The sequence below is a fragment of the Gymnoscopelus microlampas genome, assembly GCF_963454915.1.
Source record: "Gymnoscopelus microlampas genome assembly, chromosome: 7".
In the NCBI taxonomy this organism is placed as follows: domain Eukaryota; kingdom Metazoa; phylum Chordata; class Actinopteri; order Myctophiformes; family Myctophidae; genus Gymnoscopelus; species Gymnoscopelus microlampas.
Genome location: NC_139944.1, coordinates 45,851,949 through 45,872,717, shown reverse-complemented (window position 1 = coordinate 45,872,717; position 20,769 = coordinate 45,851,949). Strand labels below are relative to the sequence as shown.

The window sequence follows — 20,769 nt, the reverse complement described above, 5'->3', positions numbered from 1 at the left end:
GGTGGCACACAAACTCGTTCTGGAAGTTCTTTTATCACACAATCTCGTGGATACGGAGCTGGTGTTGGAGCTGGTGGTGTTGGAGCTGGTGGTGCTGCACCTTCGTATCCACAATTTCTTGGATACGGAGGTGGAGGTGGAGCTGGTGGTGATGCACCTCCGTATCCACCATTTCTTGGATACGGAGGTGGAGGTGGAGCTGGTGGTGCTGCACCTCCGTATCCACCATTTCCTGGATACGGAGGTGGAGGTGGAGGTGGAGGTAAAAACTAATTTACATATTATTCTATGTAGAACACAGTTCTTTAGTTACAACTCCCCTGTACCCAGTGGTGGAAAAGGTGCACACATTTTTTACTTACTAGTAGCAATACTGCAATAGAATAGAAATACACTGCTACAAGTAAAAGTCTGGTATTCAGAATTGACTTGAGTAAAGTACAGAAGTATTGGCATCAAAATATACTTAAAGTACCAAATGTAAAAGTACTCATTACACAGAATGTCCCATTTTAAAACTGTATAAAACTCTTTTGAAAATAGCAGATCTACTATTTGTATTATTATTACAAAACATACGATGCGACGCATTGTGAGCTTGTAGATCGGCTATTTTCAAATGGCCGAAATTTATATAGGGCTGAAGTGGTTAATGTATGTTTTGTAATAATAATACAAATCTACAAAGTAACTAGTAACTAAAGTTTTAAAATAATTGTATTGGAGTAAAAGTACAATATTTGCCTTTGAGATGCAGTGGAGTAGAAGTAAAAGTATAGAAAATCGGAAATACTCCAGTAAAGTAAAACTTCCTCAAAATTGTACTTGAGTACATTACTTGAGTAAATGTACTTAGTTACTTTACACCACGGTCCTGTACCAACCTAACCTGTTGTATAAGATTATAATCAATCTACACATCAATGTTTACTGAGCTTATGTAGATCTGCTAATTTTGCTTTACATTTTTTAAGATTTTGAAAAGATATCATAATGACATGCCCAAAAAAAAAGGGACACCAGGTTGGACGTGGTTAATGAAAAGTCCCTACACTTTTTTTAATACATATTTTTTAGCGGTGCCAGCCGCTCTACACTTGACTATGTCCGTCCGTATGTCCGTTTGAGCCTGGATGTCCGTTTGTCCGTTTGAGCCTGGATGTCCGTTTGTCCGTTTGAGCCTGGATGTCCGTTTGAGCACGGGCTTTAAACAGCTATAACTCCAGTTCGCAGCATGCCAGCAAGTCCAAATTTGGTATGTGGACTTAGACCACCAATAGGGACGAGCATTGACTGCTGAAGCCCCGCCCCGCCCTATTATAGCGCCACCAGGAGGCCACTGGCTTTAAACAGCTATAACTCCAGTTTGCAGCATGCCACCAAGTCCAAATTTGGTATGTGGACTTAGACCACCAATAGAGACGAGCATTAATTGCTGAAGCCCCGCCCCGCCCTATTATGGCGCCACCAGGAGGCCACTCACCAAAGGCACCGCTTCCTTCACACAGGGTGCGATTTTTACTTGGTTTTCAGCAGTGGTATAAAGTAACTAAATACATTTACTAAAGTACTGTACTAAAGTTCTGTACTTAAGTACAATTTTGAGATACTTTTACTTTACTGGAGTATTTCAAATTTTCAATACTTTTACTTCTACTCCACTACCTCTCTGAGGAAAATATTGTACTTACTTTGCAGATATAAATGATTACATTTTAAACATACATTAACCACTTTTGCCCTTTCTAACTATATAAATGGCGAGCAACTTCCGCACCCTCGGTGATGACACCCCACAGCTCTGTTATCGGATAAACAACGCACCGCCAGACCACATGTCGCCTACTGACTCGCCACGGCGGCCGCACTGAATTTACGCCTCGCGTAGGGGACATCTCACTGTTCACTACACCTTCTCCACCGCGCAACATAATTAATTCTACTCACCAAATGTCGGACAAAACGGAAGGGGAGGCAGCTTCGTACCGTTTACCGTGCGCACCACCTCATCACCACAACAGCAGGCAGCCGCTGCGGGGTTTTTTTCCTTTTTTTCCAAACGTTTTTTTTTGTCACCATTTTCTCCAGGCACCATTTCTGGTGTAACGTCGGGTGTTTCTTTTCACCAGCCAATCACCTTTCACGTTGCCACGTCCGTTGCCACGTCGCGCTGACGTACGCTTAACAAGCGCTGCCGTGCGCACAATGCAAACGAGCCCAAAGGCGCGCAAAAACAAGCCGACCATTGCTTACACACAAAGTCAGACCTGGCAACGCAGCCTACGCCAATCATGTGTGAGAGATCTACAAGCTATGGGCCAGAGACGCCACCGTATCTTAGCAACAACTACAGCGCTCACTCTCATTGGTCGTGTCACGCTAACAGCAGTCTCCAGACAATGGCATCGCAGACAGCTTGCTGTTACTGCTGTAGCCATCACAGGCAGTTGCAGCACGACGGACAGGGCGCTGTGATAGCTGCCATGTCGCTAACGCTAACCTGGTTGTCATGCCTGCAGCGGCTGTGCAATCACTTTGTCAACAATGCACGTTCGTGTGGTGAATGTCTATATTGCTGCTCAGTTCGTCCATTGTAGATGGTGTATGTTTGTGTGTGTCTTCTGGAGAACTATGTAGCTCCACACCAACTACAGTAACTAACGTAATGGCAGGACCGCCCCAAATACACGTACTCACAACAACACCTATTTTTCATCATTTTCTAACTTTTACATTACACTTTCTTACAATTTTTTTTTTTTTTTTCCCTTTTTGCAAATGTTACTTAGACAATTTGTCTACCCCCATATACACACGCCCACGCGGGCCCCGTGCGCGTACATGCCTCTAACAGCCATAATCCCCATCTATACTGCCCACTCTGTGCTGCAGCTACACGGATACAGACACAGGGACACGGAGGGACCAACAAACGCAACGCCCCGTGCGCGGCTGGGGTTGAGGGGGGCGTAGCCCCCCGAAACTCTAGTTTTTATATACATAGGCTATTTGAAAATATTTTTTTAGCACATTCTCTAGCCTGGTAAACCATGCCGGTCGTGTGAATTCACACTATCATGTTTTCTGCAGGCCAGGCGATGATCAGATATGAGCCTTCTCTTCCAGCAACTGCTATCTCGCCCCAAAAAGTACCACCGACAACACAAGGTATTGTGCTGTAAATACCATTTGCGTAAAGTCACAAATTTCAAATAAATAAAGGCCTTAGCCTATATGAAAGACAAGGATTTTACCAACACATTTGAAAAACTTCCTTAGTTTCTTCACACATTAAAAAAAACGACTGTCACATAAACAAGACTTTATTCAGTCCTTATTTCCATCAGGTATTCATTGTGTGGGTTGGAATGGTTAGTTAGTAGGTTGTCAGAGTAAAAGTAGCCTATGCCTTGCTGAAGCACTTCTCTGCATCACTAAAATCGCAATGATTTGCCATAATCGCATTCATTTTTGCATAATCGTCATAATCGTATGATTCGTATCCCTGTTTAAAAATGTTCATACATTTTCCAAAAATTGCAGAAATAGCTGATCTAGAAGCTTACAACGCGTCACTTTTTGACGCGTTGGTAGCTTCTAGATCAGCTATTTCTACTATTTTGAAAATTATTAAATAGGTCAGTCATTTCTTTGAATATTTAAGTTATTTGTCATAACTGCCCTGTGCAATTTTTTATTACGAAGCCTAAAAGGCAAACAGAAGTTTTTATTCATGTACTAGCTTGTAAATGGTCTGCATTTAGCATATAGAAATATATTGCTTTACAGTACAAAAATGTGTTTTACATTTGTGTTCTGGGATAGGGCATAGCAGTGGTGGCCATGTTCTGGTTCCACTCGGAAAAAGCCAAGCTGGCGAAGAAGTTTTCGCCAGCTCTTACATACAAACGGGAGGGGCCTAACTGTAGGCCTACTCGATCAGGACAGATAGGGGTTCCTTTTCAAGGGCAATTCGACATGACACTAGGAGTAGATCGAACCAGGGTAACTTTGGGTTCATGTATGTGTTTGCATGCATGTGTTTGTCTTATTTGTCATTGCACTCAACACTCTCTGTCTCTCTTTCTGTCCCTCTCTTTCTCTCTCTCTTTCTGTCCCTCTCTTTCTTTCTCTCTCTCCTTCTCTATAATATGCTTTCTAGTTCCTTTGCGTCACAGGTTTCTGCTAGGAGCTGAGAACCAGACCCTCCCACTATGTTATGATGTCAGTGCCGAACATCTGAAATTACTGCAAGACCCCGACACAGGTCACTGCAGTATATTATCCTGCACTTACGTTCTGTGTTCTGTTTGGCTATATAGCCTTTATAATATATGTTTAACCCATTAAATCCGGGAACGCATCTCTGTCATTTTAGATTTCTTTGGCTATTCAAAAATAGCAGATCTACAAGCTCATTGCACAAAAATTCCTTTGTCGCATTGCGACGCATTGTGAGCTTGTAGATCTAGCCTGGCGTAGCCAGACTATATCACTGTGTGGATATGAGTCTGGTGCTTCCATGAGGACGTTTTTTTTCCCAAGGGGCGGGATCAAAACAATGGCCCTCGACACAATTGGTTAGACCTACAACCAACTACCAATTTCAGTCTCCCATATTCGAATACTGGGCCCTGATTGGTCCCCCACGTCTTCTGGAGCAGGAAATGGATTCTCTATGGAGCGGTGCCAGACCCAAATCGCAGAGTGCAATTTTTTTTTGCACTAGCAGATTCGTCTGGTCCCAGGCTATTGTAGATCGGCTATTTTCAAATGGCCTAAATGTATATAGGGCTCAAGTGGATAAAATTCCTTCAGGTAATAGACTTTTGGTCCCTGCTCAGGGAACCATGCTTACAGCAGTAACCCAGACATTGTTGTGAGTTGGTATCTCCTCTGCTGACCCAGGATTGTCTGTGAACGGGAAGCTCAGACGATCACTGCAGGGGGGCCTCCAGGAGATTGTTATTCACTACAAAACTGATCAGCGTATTGAGGTGAACACCGATTCCATCACCGTGCGAGACGGACAGCATGTGAAAGCTTTTAACTGGGGCCAGGACCACACAACAGCAGGAAGGTACCAAAGCCTGCATTGATTGCTTACCTTATACTAAGTGATAAAACTCTGTTCATACTGTAGTAATGTACATAGTAAAGGCCTCAGTGTTAATTTAACTCTGACAGTGGCACCCAAATGATGAATTTACATCTAAGATTTTATTCTGTAGCAACAGACCAGTATGGGACTTTCATGTATGGATCAGTAAATAAAAGTAAGTTAAAGGGCCTTTCTGTGTGGAGTTTGCATGTTCTCCCCGTGTCCCCTAGAGTAGGTACCCTCACAAAAAACATGCAGTAATCCTGGTCTCTATACTGCCTCCCCCTGGTCAGCCGGGGCGCCTGATGGAGGGGAAAGGACCTGGTTGGAATAACGTGTTCCTTCCACGCGCTACGTCCAACCGGGGAAACTCCCCCCTGTCAGGTGATAAGAAGCGGCCTGCTCACGCCCCATGCATTGAAGGAAGCATGAGCTCAGTTCGGGGCTCTCCCCAGGCTGGCAGGGGGAGAGTAGCGCCCAGGATTACAGTTTAGGCAATTGGCACTGGGTGAACAAATGGGTTACAAAAATGGTCGGATTTAAAAAAAAGATATGTATATATATAATTTTTTTAAAGTAAGTTGGGATGCTTGTTTGTTTGTAGTGTCACACTGATTCTGCGGTACAATGAGATGGACGTTTCAATCGGAGATACACGTATTGTCATCCTGCTTCATCAGAGGAAGGGAGAGAAACTTCTCTGGCCTGTCTTGAGACAGTTGCCATCAGGCAACAACACTGAAGGAATTTTAGGTGAGTGGGATCATATATCATGTGTGCAAAAAAATACAGATTGTGTGTGTGTGTGTGTGTGTGTGTGTGTGTGTGTGTGTGTGTGTGTGTGTGTGTGTGTGTGTGTGTGTGTGTGTGTGTGTGTGTGTGTGTGTGTGTGTGTGTGTGTGTGTGTGTGTGTGTGTGTGTGTGTGTGTGTGTGTGCGTGCGTGCGTGCGTGCGTGCGTGATTTGTCTTGTCATCTGTCTTCCAGTGGCAAAGCCTGCGGTTTATTCCATACTGCAAGAAACCCCCGGTACAGCAAGACTCAGCATCCATAACACGGAGATTACTGCTATCAGGTATATCATACAGCAATTCTGCTCAACCTTCTTAAATCAAGTAAAACATTTGAGTATGTTTTTCCACTACTGACTACTAGTGCCATTCTACCAGTAAGAATAAAATGTTTTTCTTCTAGATCATCTGCTTCGGACTACAGTATTCCCTCTGCCCCGACACTGCGCTGCTGGTCTGTGTCTCCTGAGCTCGCTCTTCAGAGAGAACTGTCTGACTTCCTTGTTGCACAATTATAACTGGGTGCACCATTACACCAAATAGATCTCCCACTGTTAAGACCTGAGGCGATTCTTTAAAAAAATCTAAATCCTAACAGTTTTTTGAAAAAAATATCAAAAATATTTGTTCACGATTTTTCAAAAATAGCAGATCTACAAGCACGTAGCGCGGCACTCGGTGCTGCGCTATGAGCTTGTAGATCTGCTATTTTTGAATAGCCAAAGAGATCTAAAGTGACACAGATGCGTTCCAGGTATTAATGGGTTAAAACTAAACACTTATAAATTGTAGGAGTGTTGAGTCTAATTTATACTTTTGTCACACAGTACAATGAAGTATATGAACTAAGCTTCGCAGTGTCAGTTAGTTATACCCACATGTGCGGTACCGGTAACAACTGACCTAGCCTGCCACTGAATAAATAAAGTGTTCATGTCTTTGTTGTTGTTTAAACTTAAAGGGTAAAGTCCAACAGAACTACTTTTTTTGTTTGCACCAGATGTAAGTCTCTGATCAGACGGTACAAAGAAAGCATTCTTTATATTTTATTTAGTTCTCTATTAATGAATCTGTTAAAAGAGCTGCCTGCCTGAGAACACAATACAATCTGAATGAAAGTAGATGCAAAAATACTGCTAAATGTACTGAATTTGAATATGGCTACTGATATGGATACCGTTTGTGCTTTAATAATAATAATAATAATAATAATAATGATAATAATAAATAGCTCTAAACTGGTGATTGGTGCAGTTTACACAAAAATCCAATGTTTTGAAAAAACAATGGAATCAAAAGAATTGCCCCCCCCCCCCATTTGGGGGTCCCCAGATGACAGTGTTGTGACAATTTAATTATTATTTTTAAAGAAATTAAATAAAAAATACCATTACTACATCAAAAATAATCAACTAACTATAAAAAAAAAAACTGGTGAAACATTCGCCAAAGTAGTAAATCTTTATTTCGGTCCATTTAAAAGGTGTAGGCTGAAGCCGAGGCTTATTTTGCCTACCCTTTTTGCAACAACTTAGGTTTAGAAAAAAAAAAAAAGTAAAATTGTCTAGAAATATAAGAAAGAGGCAAACATTTTGAAAATAGCTGATCTACAAGCTCACAACGCCTCGCAAGATCTGCTATTTTCACGATATATATCTGTAGAACCAACTAAATTGAATGCCTCAACTCCTACAATTCCACGTGTTTGTCAGGATGATCCCTAGTTCAAATATGTTTTTTTGGGGGGTCGCGGCCTGAAAAGGTTGAGAACTACTGTCACACTAATCCCTTTACTACTGTATTTCATTGTTTGCTCGTCTCCACACTGACCTGAAGGTGGAGCTGTCTGACTTCACTGACTCAATAGTCAATGACATTTTGTATAGTTTCTCTTTCTCCAAGCAACTTGTTATGTTTCTTTTCAAGAGACTAAAGCCTAATTTATACCCTTTAATATAGTTATTATTATTTTTTCTCTTTAGTATAATGGACTTATTACAGAGGTCATCACCATGCTTGCTGATTTGTGCTTGGACATTTTTGTCAAAATGTTATTTTTGCTACAGACATACACAATGGGCTGTCATTAATATTACCAGACAACATATAGACCTAACCGTAAATGTATCCTAGTGGACTCTAATCTGCCATAGGGGCTTTTTCTTCTTCTTTCGTGTATCATCCTCAACTCAGCATCATGTAGCCAGTGGTGTAAAGAAACCAAGTAATATTGTTACTTTTTAAACTAGTAATATAAAGTATAACTTATGACTGACCTGAGTAACTTGCCCAACACTGATAGTAAGTGGAGTATAAATGATGCTGACTATGATAGCACTGAGCAGATAAGAAAATTCCATAAAGTGTTGTGTAAGTCTGTAAGAAAGCAACACTTCATGGACATTCCTCACAGGTAGTGGAGTCTTCTGTAGATCTGTTTGTAGTCAAAGCATCGCGACGCATTGTGAGCTTGTAGATCGGCTATTTTCAAATGGCCTAAATGTATATAGGGCTGAAGTGGGTAATGTATATGTTTTGTAATAATAATCAAAAACAAAAAAGTAACTAGTAGCTAAGTTTTCAAATAATTGTAGTGGAGTAAAAGTACAATATTTGCCTCTGAGATGTAGTGGAGTAAAAGTATTGAAAATTGGAAATACTCCAGTAAATTACAAATACCTCAAAATTGCACTTGAGTAAATGTACTTAGTTACTTTCCACCACTGGTAAAGACACTGTATGAGCATGACGCAATGTGCCTACTACTGTAGCATTATGTCAAAGGCTTAACAACGATTATCAGGTGTGAGTTGTAGACTTGTTAAACTGGAAAGACCAGGAAATGCACTGATCCGTGGCAGGTATGAATGAATGAATGAGACAATCAATGCAACATTTAACACAGTGTTGAAATCGAAATGACTCCAAACCCATTGTTTCACAACCTATTTTCCACAGAAATGTTTGTTTCTAAAATAGACCATAGAAGGTGGAGGTCTATTTTGACAATGCAATGGCAATATCCATGGACTTTAACCAGCCTGTGTTCTGTTATTGGTCACAGTACAATGAAGAATGTAGAGCAGTACAGTATAACGTACTGTGTGTTTGCTTAAGGGAGTGTTTAAGAGAGAGAGAGAGAGAGAGAGAGAGAGAGAGAGAGAGAGAGAGAGAGAGAGAGAGAGAGAGAGAGAGAGAGAAAGAAGGAGGGGACTGGGGACACACTACAGTAAGTAAAGTGTAATGTCACGCCTTGTACTATATTGTCCTGAAGCAGTCATAGGGTGGCTGGCTTGAGAAATGGTCCTGAATACACTGAAGACTGGATTTTGTAAGACAACTGTTCAACCTCCACATGGTAAGTAGCCTACTATATCACTGCAAATGTATTTGATCATTACTAATGGCATGTGATTGTAATGCTGCTAAATGAAGATTCCCACACACTCGAGAAGGGCCTTTCCCATGAATAGTAATTTATTAACATTCAGTAATGTATTTTTATTGGGTTAATAGGCAGGGGTTGTTGCGTGCTGCTGTGGTGAGAAGAGAACCCCAAATGCTTGGGTGTTTTTATATAGCTGACACAGGGACTGACTGGACAACTGGTATACTGTACAAATGAGGGGAACGAAAACTAGACCAAGGAACATAATAGCATAATTACAAAACCTGGACTAGACAATGAATGAGCCACAAAGTGGCACAAAGATCCTCCCTAGGGATGGTCCCAAAAATATGCTTGACTGGGGTATAACATCCAGTTTTGGGTTTTTGATCATTACCATGCTGCCCTGCACTTGCGTGCGTGCGTGCGTGCGTGCGCTTTCTGTATTATTTTCTGTAAACGGAAAGTAAAAGTAAAACAGAAAGTTTCCACCAGCTGCTTAAAAGAAGAAGAAGATTGTTTCCTGGAAACAGTAGCCTAGGGATAGTTTGTTTACTATTCTCTATTAAGTATAAAAGCCTCTAATGTTGGAGTTCACATTTATCTTCTTTCAGACCCAGCCAGTGATTTATTCAACAAATCTATTTTCAATTAGCTCATGCTTCTAATAAGTAAGTCAGTATGTCAGGAGCCGATCTCCTGTTTCCCATAGCGTGATGTTCAAGTACACACCCTAGACATGACTAGTATGTCACAGGAACCAATCCAACCCTGATGGTGAGCACCATTGAGCAGGCAGTGTAAAAGTATTGATACCGCAATGTAGAAATACTCTGTTACAAGTAAAAGGCCTGTGTTCAAAATGTTACTTGAGTGAAAGTACAAAAGTATAGGCATCAAAATATACTTAAAGTACTAAAATGTTTGAAAATAGCAGATCTACAAGATCACAACGTGAGCTTGTAGATCGGCTATTTTCAAATAGCCTATGTATACAATAGGTCTGAAGTGGTTAATGTATGTTTTATAATATGATAATTTATATCTGCAAAGTAACTAGTAACTAAAGTTTTCAAATGATTGTAGTGGAGTTAAAGTATAATATTTGTCTCTAGAAGTACAAGTACTGAAAATTGGAAATACTGCAGTAAAGTAGAATTACTTCAAAATTGTACTTAAGTACAGCACTTGAGTAAATGTACTTAGTTACTTTACACCACTGCAAGCAGGGAAGATCAATTATTACACTCTCAACATTAAGTTGACTCTTCATATTTGCGTTGGGGTGTAACGGCTTAATGCTCTTATAGATCTTCCAAAATCAGGACCTTGCCTTGCCTCTCCAGATTTACAGTGTATGGCTGTCATCATCTGATCTTTTTCCTTCTTCAGGTCATGTGAAGTTGTGAACAAGTTGTTCAACACTGTGAACAACCAAATGTCACAAAGAAGTGACCTGCCACAGAACAGACCATTCATGACCCAGCCAGCAGGGTCCAGCGTCTCACTCAGAGGGGGAGAAAAAAGGAAAAAAAAAACATGTTTTCTTCTGCATGGACGTTGGGATATATCCTGCTGACACTCGCAACACCAGCCTTGGCTTTGTATACCACTGGATATGACAATCAAGAAGTTGTTTGCTCGGAGGTAGAGTGTACATAAACACTGCACTGCACACAGAAGCGCAAATATCCTGTTCTATACACAGTTTATATTGTTGAAGCACACATTTCATTTCCTTGGATACACACTGGCATATGTTTTCTTAATTTCCTTTTGGCCACCGTGCACATCATAGATTACACCTTTCAAATATTGAATCAGTATGGACGAATTATAAAGTCCTGATAGCGTGTAACAATAGAACGATCTTTTTACTATATAAAGCATTACCTAGCAACATATGTCTCATTAAGTAATTAAGAAAGGTGCTGTGAAGCTACTGCATGATTTATGCTCCGCCATATGACAATCATGCCGGGAAAGCATCTGTGTCATTTAAAATTTTAGCTATATGTAGCACTGCTTGGCTATTCCAAAATATCAGATATACAAGCTAATAGTGCGTCACTTTGTGCCGCGCTATGAGCTTGTAGATCTGATATTTTGGAAAAAACGTGAAAATGTGTGCAAATCTTTTAATATATATATATTTTCAGTGAACATTTTTAACTAAAATCTTTGCTTCTGGGGGTCCCTGGAACTAAATATTTTGAGATGGGGGTCGGCGGCCAAATACATAATTCTGGGGGTTCTTGACATGAAAAAGTCTGAGAACCACTCATATAGCAACATATGTTTTTTTTTTAGGATTTAGAAGGCATTTTTAGAATCGGCCTCAGGTCTTAATAATGGGTTAAACTGCATTTTGTTTTAACCTGTATTTTCTTTACTGTGTCTCTCACACAGAATCTGTCAAGATGCAGCGTGAGGGATGAGATGCCCATCCCCTCTCTCTCTCCTACAGAGAATGAAGCGGCGCATGTTACTGGTATGAAGGTGCAGGCCAATATGGCCTGTTGCAATAAGGAGGAAGGAGCACAGTGCGCTTTATGCCTGAGCATAGGAATACAACTCAATATAAATCTGAATGAAGGAACAGCAGCTGAAGGAAGAAGCTCTGGGCTTCATGGGGAGGAGGACGACCACAAAGGGATCAGAAGTAAGAGAGGTGTGTGAACATCCTCTTCAGCAGTGATTCTCAACCTTTTTTTTTATTTCAGGACCCCCAGTTTGATATGCATTAGGCCAGTGGTTCTCAACCTGTGGATTCCCTCCGGGGGTCCCCATATTTTTTTAGGGGGGGTCCCCACATGACAGTGAAGTGACAATTGAAAGACTTTTAAGACCTTTTTAATGCCTCAAAAAAAGAAAGAGGAGAAAAAAAGACCATTACTGCATCAAAAGTAATCAACAAACTATACTATAAAAACTGGTCAAACATTGGCCAAATTGGCAAATAATATAAGATAGATGCAAGGATTTTGAAAATAGCCGATCTACAAGTTTGTTTCTGTTGTTTCTGCAGCATTTGTTACAGTGTGCTACACTGCTGCACCCAGCTTGCCTGTTTGTAAGAAGGTCCAGTTCACAGTAACTCCTACTACGCCTACAAAGGAGGCCCAGGTAAAGTTCAATCAGGGCACTACGACATTTAAACTATTATATATACTCCGAAAAGGTTAGGTGTATTTTCACTTATAACCACTTTCAACCTGGCGTCCCTATTTTGGGGCATGTCAATTTCCAAAGATTAACATTTTCAAAATGTTTCAAACATTTTCAAAATTGTCAACACGTTGCATGGCAATGCATTGTGAATTTTTACTATTTGTTGTATGAAGAAGTTAATCTCAAGACAGTATGTAATCTGTGTGTGTGTGTGTGTGTGTGTGTGTGTGTGTGTGTGTGTGTGTGTGTGTGTGTGTGTGTGTGTGTGTGCGTGCGCGCGCGCGCGCGCGTGCGTGCGTGCGTGCGTGCGTGCGTGCGTGCGTGCGTGCGTGCGTGCGTGCGTGCGTGTGTGTGTGCGTGTATGTGTGCGCGTGTGCGTGTGTACATCTACAGGTGACTTTAGTAATCACTAAGCCGTCTGGAGTGTTGTTCAGCAGCAGTGTGTCTGTGTTTGTTCTCTCTACTAAACTAAAGCAAGACCTTGTAATGCCTTCTATCGATGAAGGTACAGTATGTCAACTCAGTACTCAGTATATCTGACACAACATTAGAACATGAATGCTAAAATTAGCATGAATAATAATGATGAAAATAATACAGTTGTTTTTGTAGCACTTTTCTAAAAGAGTTTACTATGTCTTTACACAGCACACACACAAAATACCCCACAACAGATTGATATTTTTGTAAAGAGTTTTTTTTAGCACCCAAACCTTTCTGTGTTTCTAAAAGAATATTGTGTTTTATACATATTCCTGTCTGTCCTCAGTCTGTGCTCAAGCATCACAGGAACGCATAGAGGAGTGTGATGGTGAGTGACACTCTGATCATCTGAATACATTGATTGCTAGTTTTTTTGTGTGGTTTTAATGTAGTTTTATTAGTTTAATTGTTTTAAATTGTAATATGCATTAGTCAGCAAGATTCAACAAGGTCAGAAAAAAATGCAAAAATAGCAGATCTACAAACTCTCAACGTGTCAGTTTCTGCTATAATGTTAGTTTTAATTAACTATAATAACCCTTATTGATGATACTTGTTAACTTGTGGTGATGGAAAACAATGCTGACCTAAAGTGGCCATGGCTGGTTATTTTTTGTATTTATTTGTTTCTATATATCCTAGTTACTATTAGCTGTAACTAACCACAGTTGTAAAAGTCTGTACCAGGGATCTGTAGTCAGAAACCAGCTTACACAGATTGAACGTAAATCTCCTTGAGTCTTATTTTGTCTTGTCTTTCTGTCAGTCCCCAGACTCAACAGTACAATTAATCAGGAGAGGAATCAGGTTGAGCTTCATGTTGATGACAAGAACAAGGGCCTCCCTACTGTTGTCTGCCTCCAGTATGAGAGGAATGGAAAATGCCAGGTAACCTTTCTGTTGGCAATTATATTTCATCATATGAAGTTTTTTGTTGTTTTGTTTTTCTCTCACTTCCTGTTTACATAATAACCGCTTTGTATTTTATGTCCATGTGTAGTTGTGGAACAGGACGAGCATTCCATTATACCTCGTCACATCCTGCATGTGTCTCCAGGTACTGTATAGGGTTACCCTGCTCAGGTTACTGGGTTAATATTTGTGGTGTCATATTTACACTATGACCTATGTTATGCAAGTGTGAGCACCTGGCTATTTGTTTACACTTGCATCGTTCGTGCGTGTGTGTGTGCGTGTGTGTGCGTATGTTTGTGTGTATTCCAGGTATGGTGGGATGAGCGTGACCAGAGGTCACGGCGGTCCGTAAGCTGCCCCTTCACAAAACATGGTGAGAGTCAGTGGTTTGTTTTTTGTTGCCAAATCCTTTCCTCTCTCAGTTTAAAGGTGACAGGATAGTGGATTTAGTGTAGAACAGTGGTGGAAGAAGTACTCACATGTTTTACTTAAGTAAAAGTATCAATAACCTATTGTAGAAGTCTGTTACAAGTACAAGTTCAGCCTTCAACTTTTACTTTTGTAAAAGTACAAAGGTATTGACATCAAAATGTACTTAAAGTATCAAAAGTAAAAAGTACTCATTATGCAGAATGTCCCATTTCACAAGTTTTCTGATGTATAAGATGTATTAGAATCTTTTGAAAATAGTAGATCTACAAGCTCACAATGCGTCGAATCGCGACACATTGTGAGCTTGTAGATCGGCTATTTTCAAATGGCCGAGATGTATATAAGGCTGATGTGGTTAATGTATGTTTTGTAATAATAATCTAAATCAAAAGTAAATAGTAACTAAAGTTTTCAAATAATTATAGTGGAGTAAAAGTGCAATATTTGCCCCTCAGATTTAGTGGAGTAGAAGTACTGACAATTGGAAATACTCCAGTAAAGTAAAGAATACCTTAAAATTGTACTGAAGTACAGTACTTAAATGTACTTTGTTACTTTCCGCCACAGGCATTAAAGACACTGATGTCTTCTTTGCTAAATCTGCTCTTTTGCTACAATATTGAATTTCCTTCTGTCAAAATTCCAGAGGCCTCCCAGAAGACTGTATGGAACAATGTATCCATGTCTGTAGTCCAGGGCCAGATGACCTACAATGACGCTGCAATGCTGTCATGGAACCTGTCTGCCCCCTGCAGGCTAGAAGGTGAAGTGTGGCCATGTCAGCAAACAGCACACAACAAGTGCAAGGAGATGCAGGGCTTCAGGTGGCCACTGTCAAATGGTACCTGGAGACAAAACAGTAAGGGACAATGGGTAAGAGTAAACCTTAAAACATTATTTAACGTTATTTGTTGCTTTAATTGTGTTACTGGGGTGTAAGTGATATTTCTTTGTCAAAATCAGTGTTAATATAGCTTTATATTCTGATAGCAATCTCTCCACCTCTCCAGCTCTTTAGTAAACAGGAAATACATGTTCAGGTCAGGATGCCAGGAGAGAGAACTATACAGGATACAGAATAAACAAGTGATATTGGAAGTGATACAGACAAAGTCGTAACTGGAACGCTATAACATTTAAGTTAAATAATAATATTTGTCAAGTTCTCTCTCCTGATTGGTTAAATTGGTATCCAGAGCTGATAATGTATTTTCTATTTAATAAAGATGGAGATATGGGGAGATATGGAGACCCCTTTTACTGAACAAAAACGTTTTTTCTCTTTATTCTTTTACTAAAGTATATCGCTTGCACCCTCTTTAATAACAACTGGGTTGACTATTTAATCCGCAGGAGATTCCGGGGGTGTTTGAAGATATAAACATTCAACTTTCACCATGTGTAATGGTAATTTATTTCAAGCTGTCCCCCAATGTATATAATATATTATGCATCATAGAATTTATCAGCAAAGTATGCTTAAAATACAGTATGCTAAATGATCTGTTTACTATTGTATAGGCAAAATGTAAAGGACTGGACAATTACCTGGGTCCCTTCTGCATCAATGACAGTGAGTATGACTGAATGCCACTGTCACAGGGCATTCTTTATAATTTATTTGGAAAATGAAAATAAATACATAAAATAAATGAAAAGAGACAATTGAAAAAAAAAACAGGTTTTGAAGTTACAATGGGGTTGTATAGGAAGGGGGCGTGTCTGATAAAATGAATATCAATTATCTAAATACTGAATCAAACAACTTAAAAACTGTCTGGGGTGCTCATAAAAGCCAGAGAAGATGTTAAAATTACCCCAAACATCCAACTAAGTGTTCATTTCTGATTTCCTATTTATTTTATCGTTATTTTGGCCAGCCTTATTTTTGTTAAGTTGTCGCCTCCGCCTAGTTTGTGGAGGTAAATGAATATTAAAAAAAAACTGCATTACTGGACTTGGACCATTCTTTCGGCCAACTGTTACAGCCACATTTTAGGACAGATACATTTTTAAACTTTGATGATTGATGATTCAATGAAATTGATGATTATGGAACTATGATAGATTCACTACAACATAAATTGGGATTAATAATCATGTTTACGTTTACCCCTGACAGACACCAGGGGCCGGTGGAATCTATTGGTCATCGCTTCAGTGCTGCTGCTTTGTTTGGCAGCTCTAATGTTCTGTCTCCTGCATCACAAGCTCAAGAGTATGTTTTTACTCCTTTCCATTTTCATTTTTTTTTAAATTTCTTCCTGTGTTACAGAGCGGAGAACATGTTGATAGATTATTCACTTGAATTATTGTGTTCCTTCAGTAATTTGTGCCTTTAAATAATTAAATAAAGATGATGTTGACAGATGATAATGATATTGAATAATGATGAATAATATAATGATCATTCACTGTTTTTATTTTCTGTTACTACAGGATGGGCTCAGAGCTGGCGCTATGGTAACTGTTTACAAAGTGAGTTTACTAGTGAGTTTACTATTTATACTTGTACTGTTGTACAACGGTGTCACGCGGTGAAAATAGCAGATCTACAAGCTGACAGTGACATGCATTGCGTTGCATTGCAATGTATTATGTGCCGGTACACACACATAATGCCCCAAAATAGGGATACTGGGTTAATGTGGTGAACAAGTCAACACTCACTTACAGCAGCGTTTCTCAACCTTTTCAAGCCGTGACCCCCCCCCAAATAATCGTATTTGAACTGGGGACCCCCCACCCTGACAAGCACTTAGAATGAGTTGAGACATTACATTTTGTTTGACTCGGTTCCACAGATGGATATTGTGAAAAAAGCGTTGCAAGGCTTTATGAGCTTGTATCTGCTATTTTCACAATGTTTGTCTCTTTCTCATATTAATTGACAATTTGGGCAAAGTTTGACCAGTCTTTATGGTATTGTTTGTTGATTACGTTTGATTCAGTAATGGTCTTTTTTCTTTTCTTTCTTTTTAAAAAGGTCTTAAAAGTCCTTAAATTGTCACTTTACTGTCATCTGGGGCCCCCCTCCAGGGTAGGTTTACAACCACTGACTCAGGGACGTCACAGGCTCTCAGAAGGTGGGGGGGATGGACTTTCGGTGGACTATACCCCTTATTTTACACTTTGGCTATTCAAAAATAGCAGATATACAAGCTCATAGCGCGGCACCGAGTGCCGCGCTATGAGCTTGTAGATCTGCTATTTTTGAAAAAGCGTGAAAAACATTTGTAACTGTCAAATGTAAACAAATTTTGTATTTTCAAAATCTTACGTTTTTTGGTTGGATTTTGTTAGTTTTTTTCGTGTTTTGGTTACTTTATTTCGGTTTTAGGGTTAGGGTTAGGTTATTTAATTCTTATTTTTGCCTGATTTTACCGATTTATTATTAAAAATAAATAAATAATTTTTTTTTTTTTTTTTTTTTCAAAAAGTGGGGGGTATGAAATCACAGATCTATGTTAGTGAGGGTGTGTCTTACGCACAGTGAGTGGCCGTGACGCCCCTGAGGTTTACAACCACTGACTTACAGTACATAACCCCTCGTTTCTTCTCTCCTCTCTCTAAAAGCAACAGTCAGAGGCCATGTGGTGCTGCTGAGCCCTCCAGAGGGGGGCAGCGCTGTGTCAGAGTCCGTGTGTGGGCTGGGCTCCCTGCTCCGTGACCAGGGCTTCAGTGTGTCCGTGGATCAGTGGAGCAGAGTGGAACAGTGCTCTCTGGGACCTCTTCCGTGGCTGCACTCCCAGCTCCTGCATCTGGACAGCGTGGGGCGGGGGCGAGTCGTGTTGGTCCTGACCCAAAAGGCTCGGGACAGGACAGAGGAATGGAGCCGTCAACACCACCACCACCAGGATGCTGCCGCTTATGGAAACAGAGAAGAAGACAAGGGACCCTCTCCTCAGGCGTCTTCCCCTTACTCTGATCTGTTCACCGCCGCTCTGTGCTGCGTCGGAGCAGACAAGAAGGCTGGCAGGGCCGGCGAACGGTTTATGCTGGTGAATTTTGAGGCTTTTACCACGTCGCAGCCGCCCTGCGGCGACAGGGGATTACCGGAGCTTCTTCAGGGACTGACTCTGTTCCACCTGCCCTCCCAGACGCAGGCACTCCTGTCTGAGCTGTCTGCGGGACGGAGGATGATGAAGCAATGTGACAAAATAAGAAAGACAGGGGGGGTGTATGAAACTGACTGGAAGAAAGTGGATCAGTTGAGGATGCCACACCATAAATGTCTTGGAACTGAGAAAAACTGGGAAATGAAGCCTTTAACATAATTACCATCCTACAGTATACCACAATGAATGGATTTTTATAACTTTATGCACAGTATATGGTATAAGCTGTCTACATCTGTATAAGTTCTATTTTCATAATTTATACTTTAATAAGTTGAATTCTATTAAAGTTGTGATCGATTAACTATCGGGTGCTTCGGAAGTGGTGACCAGCAAGTCCCTGGCCCATCTGCACTGAACGTCCCTGTGACAGGTCAGAGGGATGTCAGACCCTGTCACAGCCCTATGACATGATACTGACATCATCAGTAATATGTCAGTATCATAGTCAGTATGATGTCAGTATCATGGTCAGTATCATGTCAGTATCATGGTCAGTATCATGGTCAGTATTGTGGCCAGTATCGTGGTCAGTATCATGGTCAGTATCATTGTCAGTATCATGTCAGTACCATGGTCAGTATCATGTCAGTATGATATCAGTTTCATGGTCAGTACCATGGTCATCATGGTCAGTATCACGGTCAGTATCATGGTCACTATCATGACAGTATCGTGGTCAGTATCATGTCAGTATCATGTCAGTATCATGGTCACTATCATGACAGTATCATGGTCAGTATCATGTCAGTATCATGTCAGTATCATGTCAGTATCATGGTCACTATCATGACAGTATCATGGCCAGTATCATGTCTGACCTTCTCCGAAGGCAGCCCAGGTGCTCATCCAGGCTCTTGTCATCTCCCGCCTGGACTACTGCAACTCCCTCCTGGCTGGTGCTCCGGCATCTGCCATCAGACCTCTGGAGCTTGTTCAGAAAGCTGCGGCTCGTCTGGTGTTCAACCGCCCCAAGTTCTCCCACACAACTATCCTTCTCCGTTCTCTACACTGGCTCCCCGTAGCAGCTCGGATCCAGTTTAAAACCCTGGTGCTAGCCTATAGGGCAGTGAAAGGAACAGCTCCTTCTTACCTCCGGGCTATGGTCGATGCCTACACCCCTGCCCGACCACTTCTCGGTCTGCTACCTCGGGGCGACTGATTGCCTCGTCACTCAAGGGTCCTTCTGGTCGATCGACACGGTCACAACTTTTTTCTGTTCTGGCCCCACAGTGGTGGAATGAACTTCCCACTGATGTCAGGACAGCAGAGTCACTGCCCATCTTTTGCCGCAGGCTGAAAACCCACCTCTTCAGGAAACACTACCCTTCCTCTTTGTCTGGCTTACTTGTTGTTAACTAGTTGTACGAACTCTTGTTTTATTGTTGTACTGTTTTATTGGATCTTGTTTAGTCGATACACTTTTTGTATTAGCTCGTGCTCATTTGATTTTGCTATTTTGTCTCATCTGTTTAAGAACGTTGGTAGCTGATATAGCACTTTTACCTTAGCGCTAGGTATACTCTTGGTTGCTTGTTTTTGCAGGAAATGCACTTAAGACTTCTGGTGATTAGTAGTTTCGTTCCCTACCTATGTTGAATGCACTTATTGTAAGTCGCTTTGGATAAAAGCGTCTGCTAAATGACTGTAATGTAATGTCAGTATCATGGTCACTATCATGACAGTATCATGGTCACTATCATGACAGTATCATGGTCAGTATATGGTCACTATCATGACAGTATCATGTCAGTATCATGGTCAGTATCATGTCAGTATCATGGTCAGTCACTATCATGACAGTATCATGGTCAGTATCATGTCAGTATCATGGTCACTATCATGACAGTATCATGGTCAGTATCATGTCAGTATCATGGTCAGTATCATGTCAGTATCATGGTCACTATCATGACAGTATCATGGTCAGTATCATGTCAGTATCATGTCAGTATCATGGTCAGTCATGTCAGTATCATGTCAGTATCATGGTAAGCTTATATGCAAACAGTCCCATAGCTACTTTGAACTATAACATATTTAGTCATTATGCTATGATTGCTAAATGTAGCCTGCTTATATCAAAGTAGTCTACTAAGTTGTTTTTGTTTTAAAATACCTAAATCATTTAAGCTAAATGTAGGCTACCCTGTCCTCCAAATAATTAGCTGTAGGCCACCAAATTAGGCTATATCAATTAAATATGCCTACCTTGTGTTGTCCAGTAGGCCTATAGCCTACTTTATTGTTGTTGTTGTTGTTGTTGTTGTTGTTGTTGTTGTCGTTGTTGTTGTTGTTGTTAACCTGGTCCAATTTTCTGTTGATCTTTGTATTAAATTTTTTTGTCAAATAAAGCAAGTTTATGGACACTA

The 20,769-nt window shown here is 40.6% G+C and overlaps 2 protein-coding genes across 4 annotated transcripts in view; both read left to right on the top strand.

The window, feature by feature from the left end:
• The window catches only part of LOC311048581 (inter-alpha-trypsin inhibitor heavy chain H4-like), a gene marked incomplete at both ends in the record, with an annotated part of 20,868 nt that extends 10,181 nt beyond the window's left edge, over nucleotides 1–10,687 (top strand). The window contains 6 exons of the mRNA XM_084061844.1: nucleotides 27–262; nucleotides 3,096–3,168; nucleotides 4,163–4,267; nucleotides 4,909–5,080; nucleotides 5,706–5,854; nucleotides 10,671–10,687. Coding sequence (XP_083917970.1) covers nucleotides 27–262; nucleotides 3,096–3,168; nucleotides 4,163–4,267; nucleotides 4,909–5,080; nucleotides 5,706–5,854; nucleotides 10,671–10,687 — 752 coding nt within the window. The remainder of the gene's footprint in view (nucleotides 1–26; nucleotides 263–3,095; nucleotides 3,169–4,162; nucleotides 4,268–4,908; nucleotides 5,081–5,705; nucleotides 5,855–10,670) is intronic.
• On the top strand, nucleotides 9,163–20,769 carry LOC311048953 (uncharacterized protein). Of its 3 annotated transcripts, none has more exons than XM_084062328.1 (15): nucleotides 9,163–9,248; nucleotides 10,671–10,925; nucleotides 11,688–11,940; nucleotides 12,307–12,404; nucleotides 12,843–12,954; nucleotides 13,219–13,260; nucleotides 13,699–13,820; nucleotides 13,933–13,989; nucleotides 14,157–14,220; nucleotides 14,926–15,152; nucleotides 15,633–15,686; nucleotides 15,801–15,852; nucleotides 16,402–16,497; nucleotides 16,719–16,757; nucleotides 17,856–20,769. In XM_084062328.1, exons 2-15 carry the CDS (start codon nucleotides 10,818–10,820, stop codon nucleotides 18,554–18,556), a joined length of 2,025 nt encoding a protein of 674 aa, XP_083918454.1. In that variant the 5' UTR covers nucleotides 9,163–9,248; nucleotides 10,671–10,817; the 3' UTR covers nucleotides 18,557–20,769. The 3 variants fall into 3 exon arrangements, with proteins under 3 accessions (XP_083918454.1, XP_083918453.1, XP_083918452.1); XM_084062327.1 differs by having other exon boundaries at nucleotides 11,688–11,949; nucleotides 17,862–20,769; XM_084062326.1 differs by having other exon boundaries at nucleotides 11,688–11,949.

Excerpts from the sequence above, each read along its gene's own strand:
- LOC311048953 (XM_084062326.1), top strand. The coding sequence starts at position 10,818 with ATGTTTTCTTCTGCATGGACGTTGGGATATATCCTGCTGACACTCGCA. Across the intron at positions 10,926-11,687 it reads AAGAAGTTGTTTGCTCGGAG|AATCTGTCAAGATGCAGCGT; the intron begins GTAGAGTGTACA and ends TCTCTCACACAG. Across the intron at positions 13,990-14,156 it reads CATCCTGCATGTGTCTCCAG|GTATGGTGGGATGAGCGTGA; the intron begins GTACTGTATAGG and ends TGTGTATTCCAG.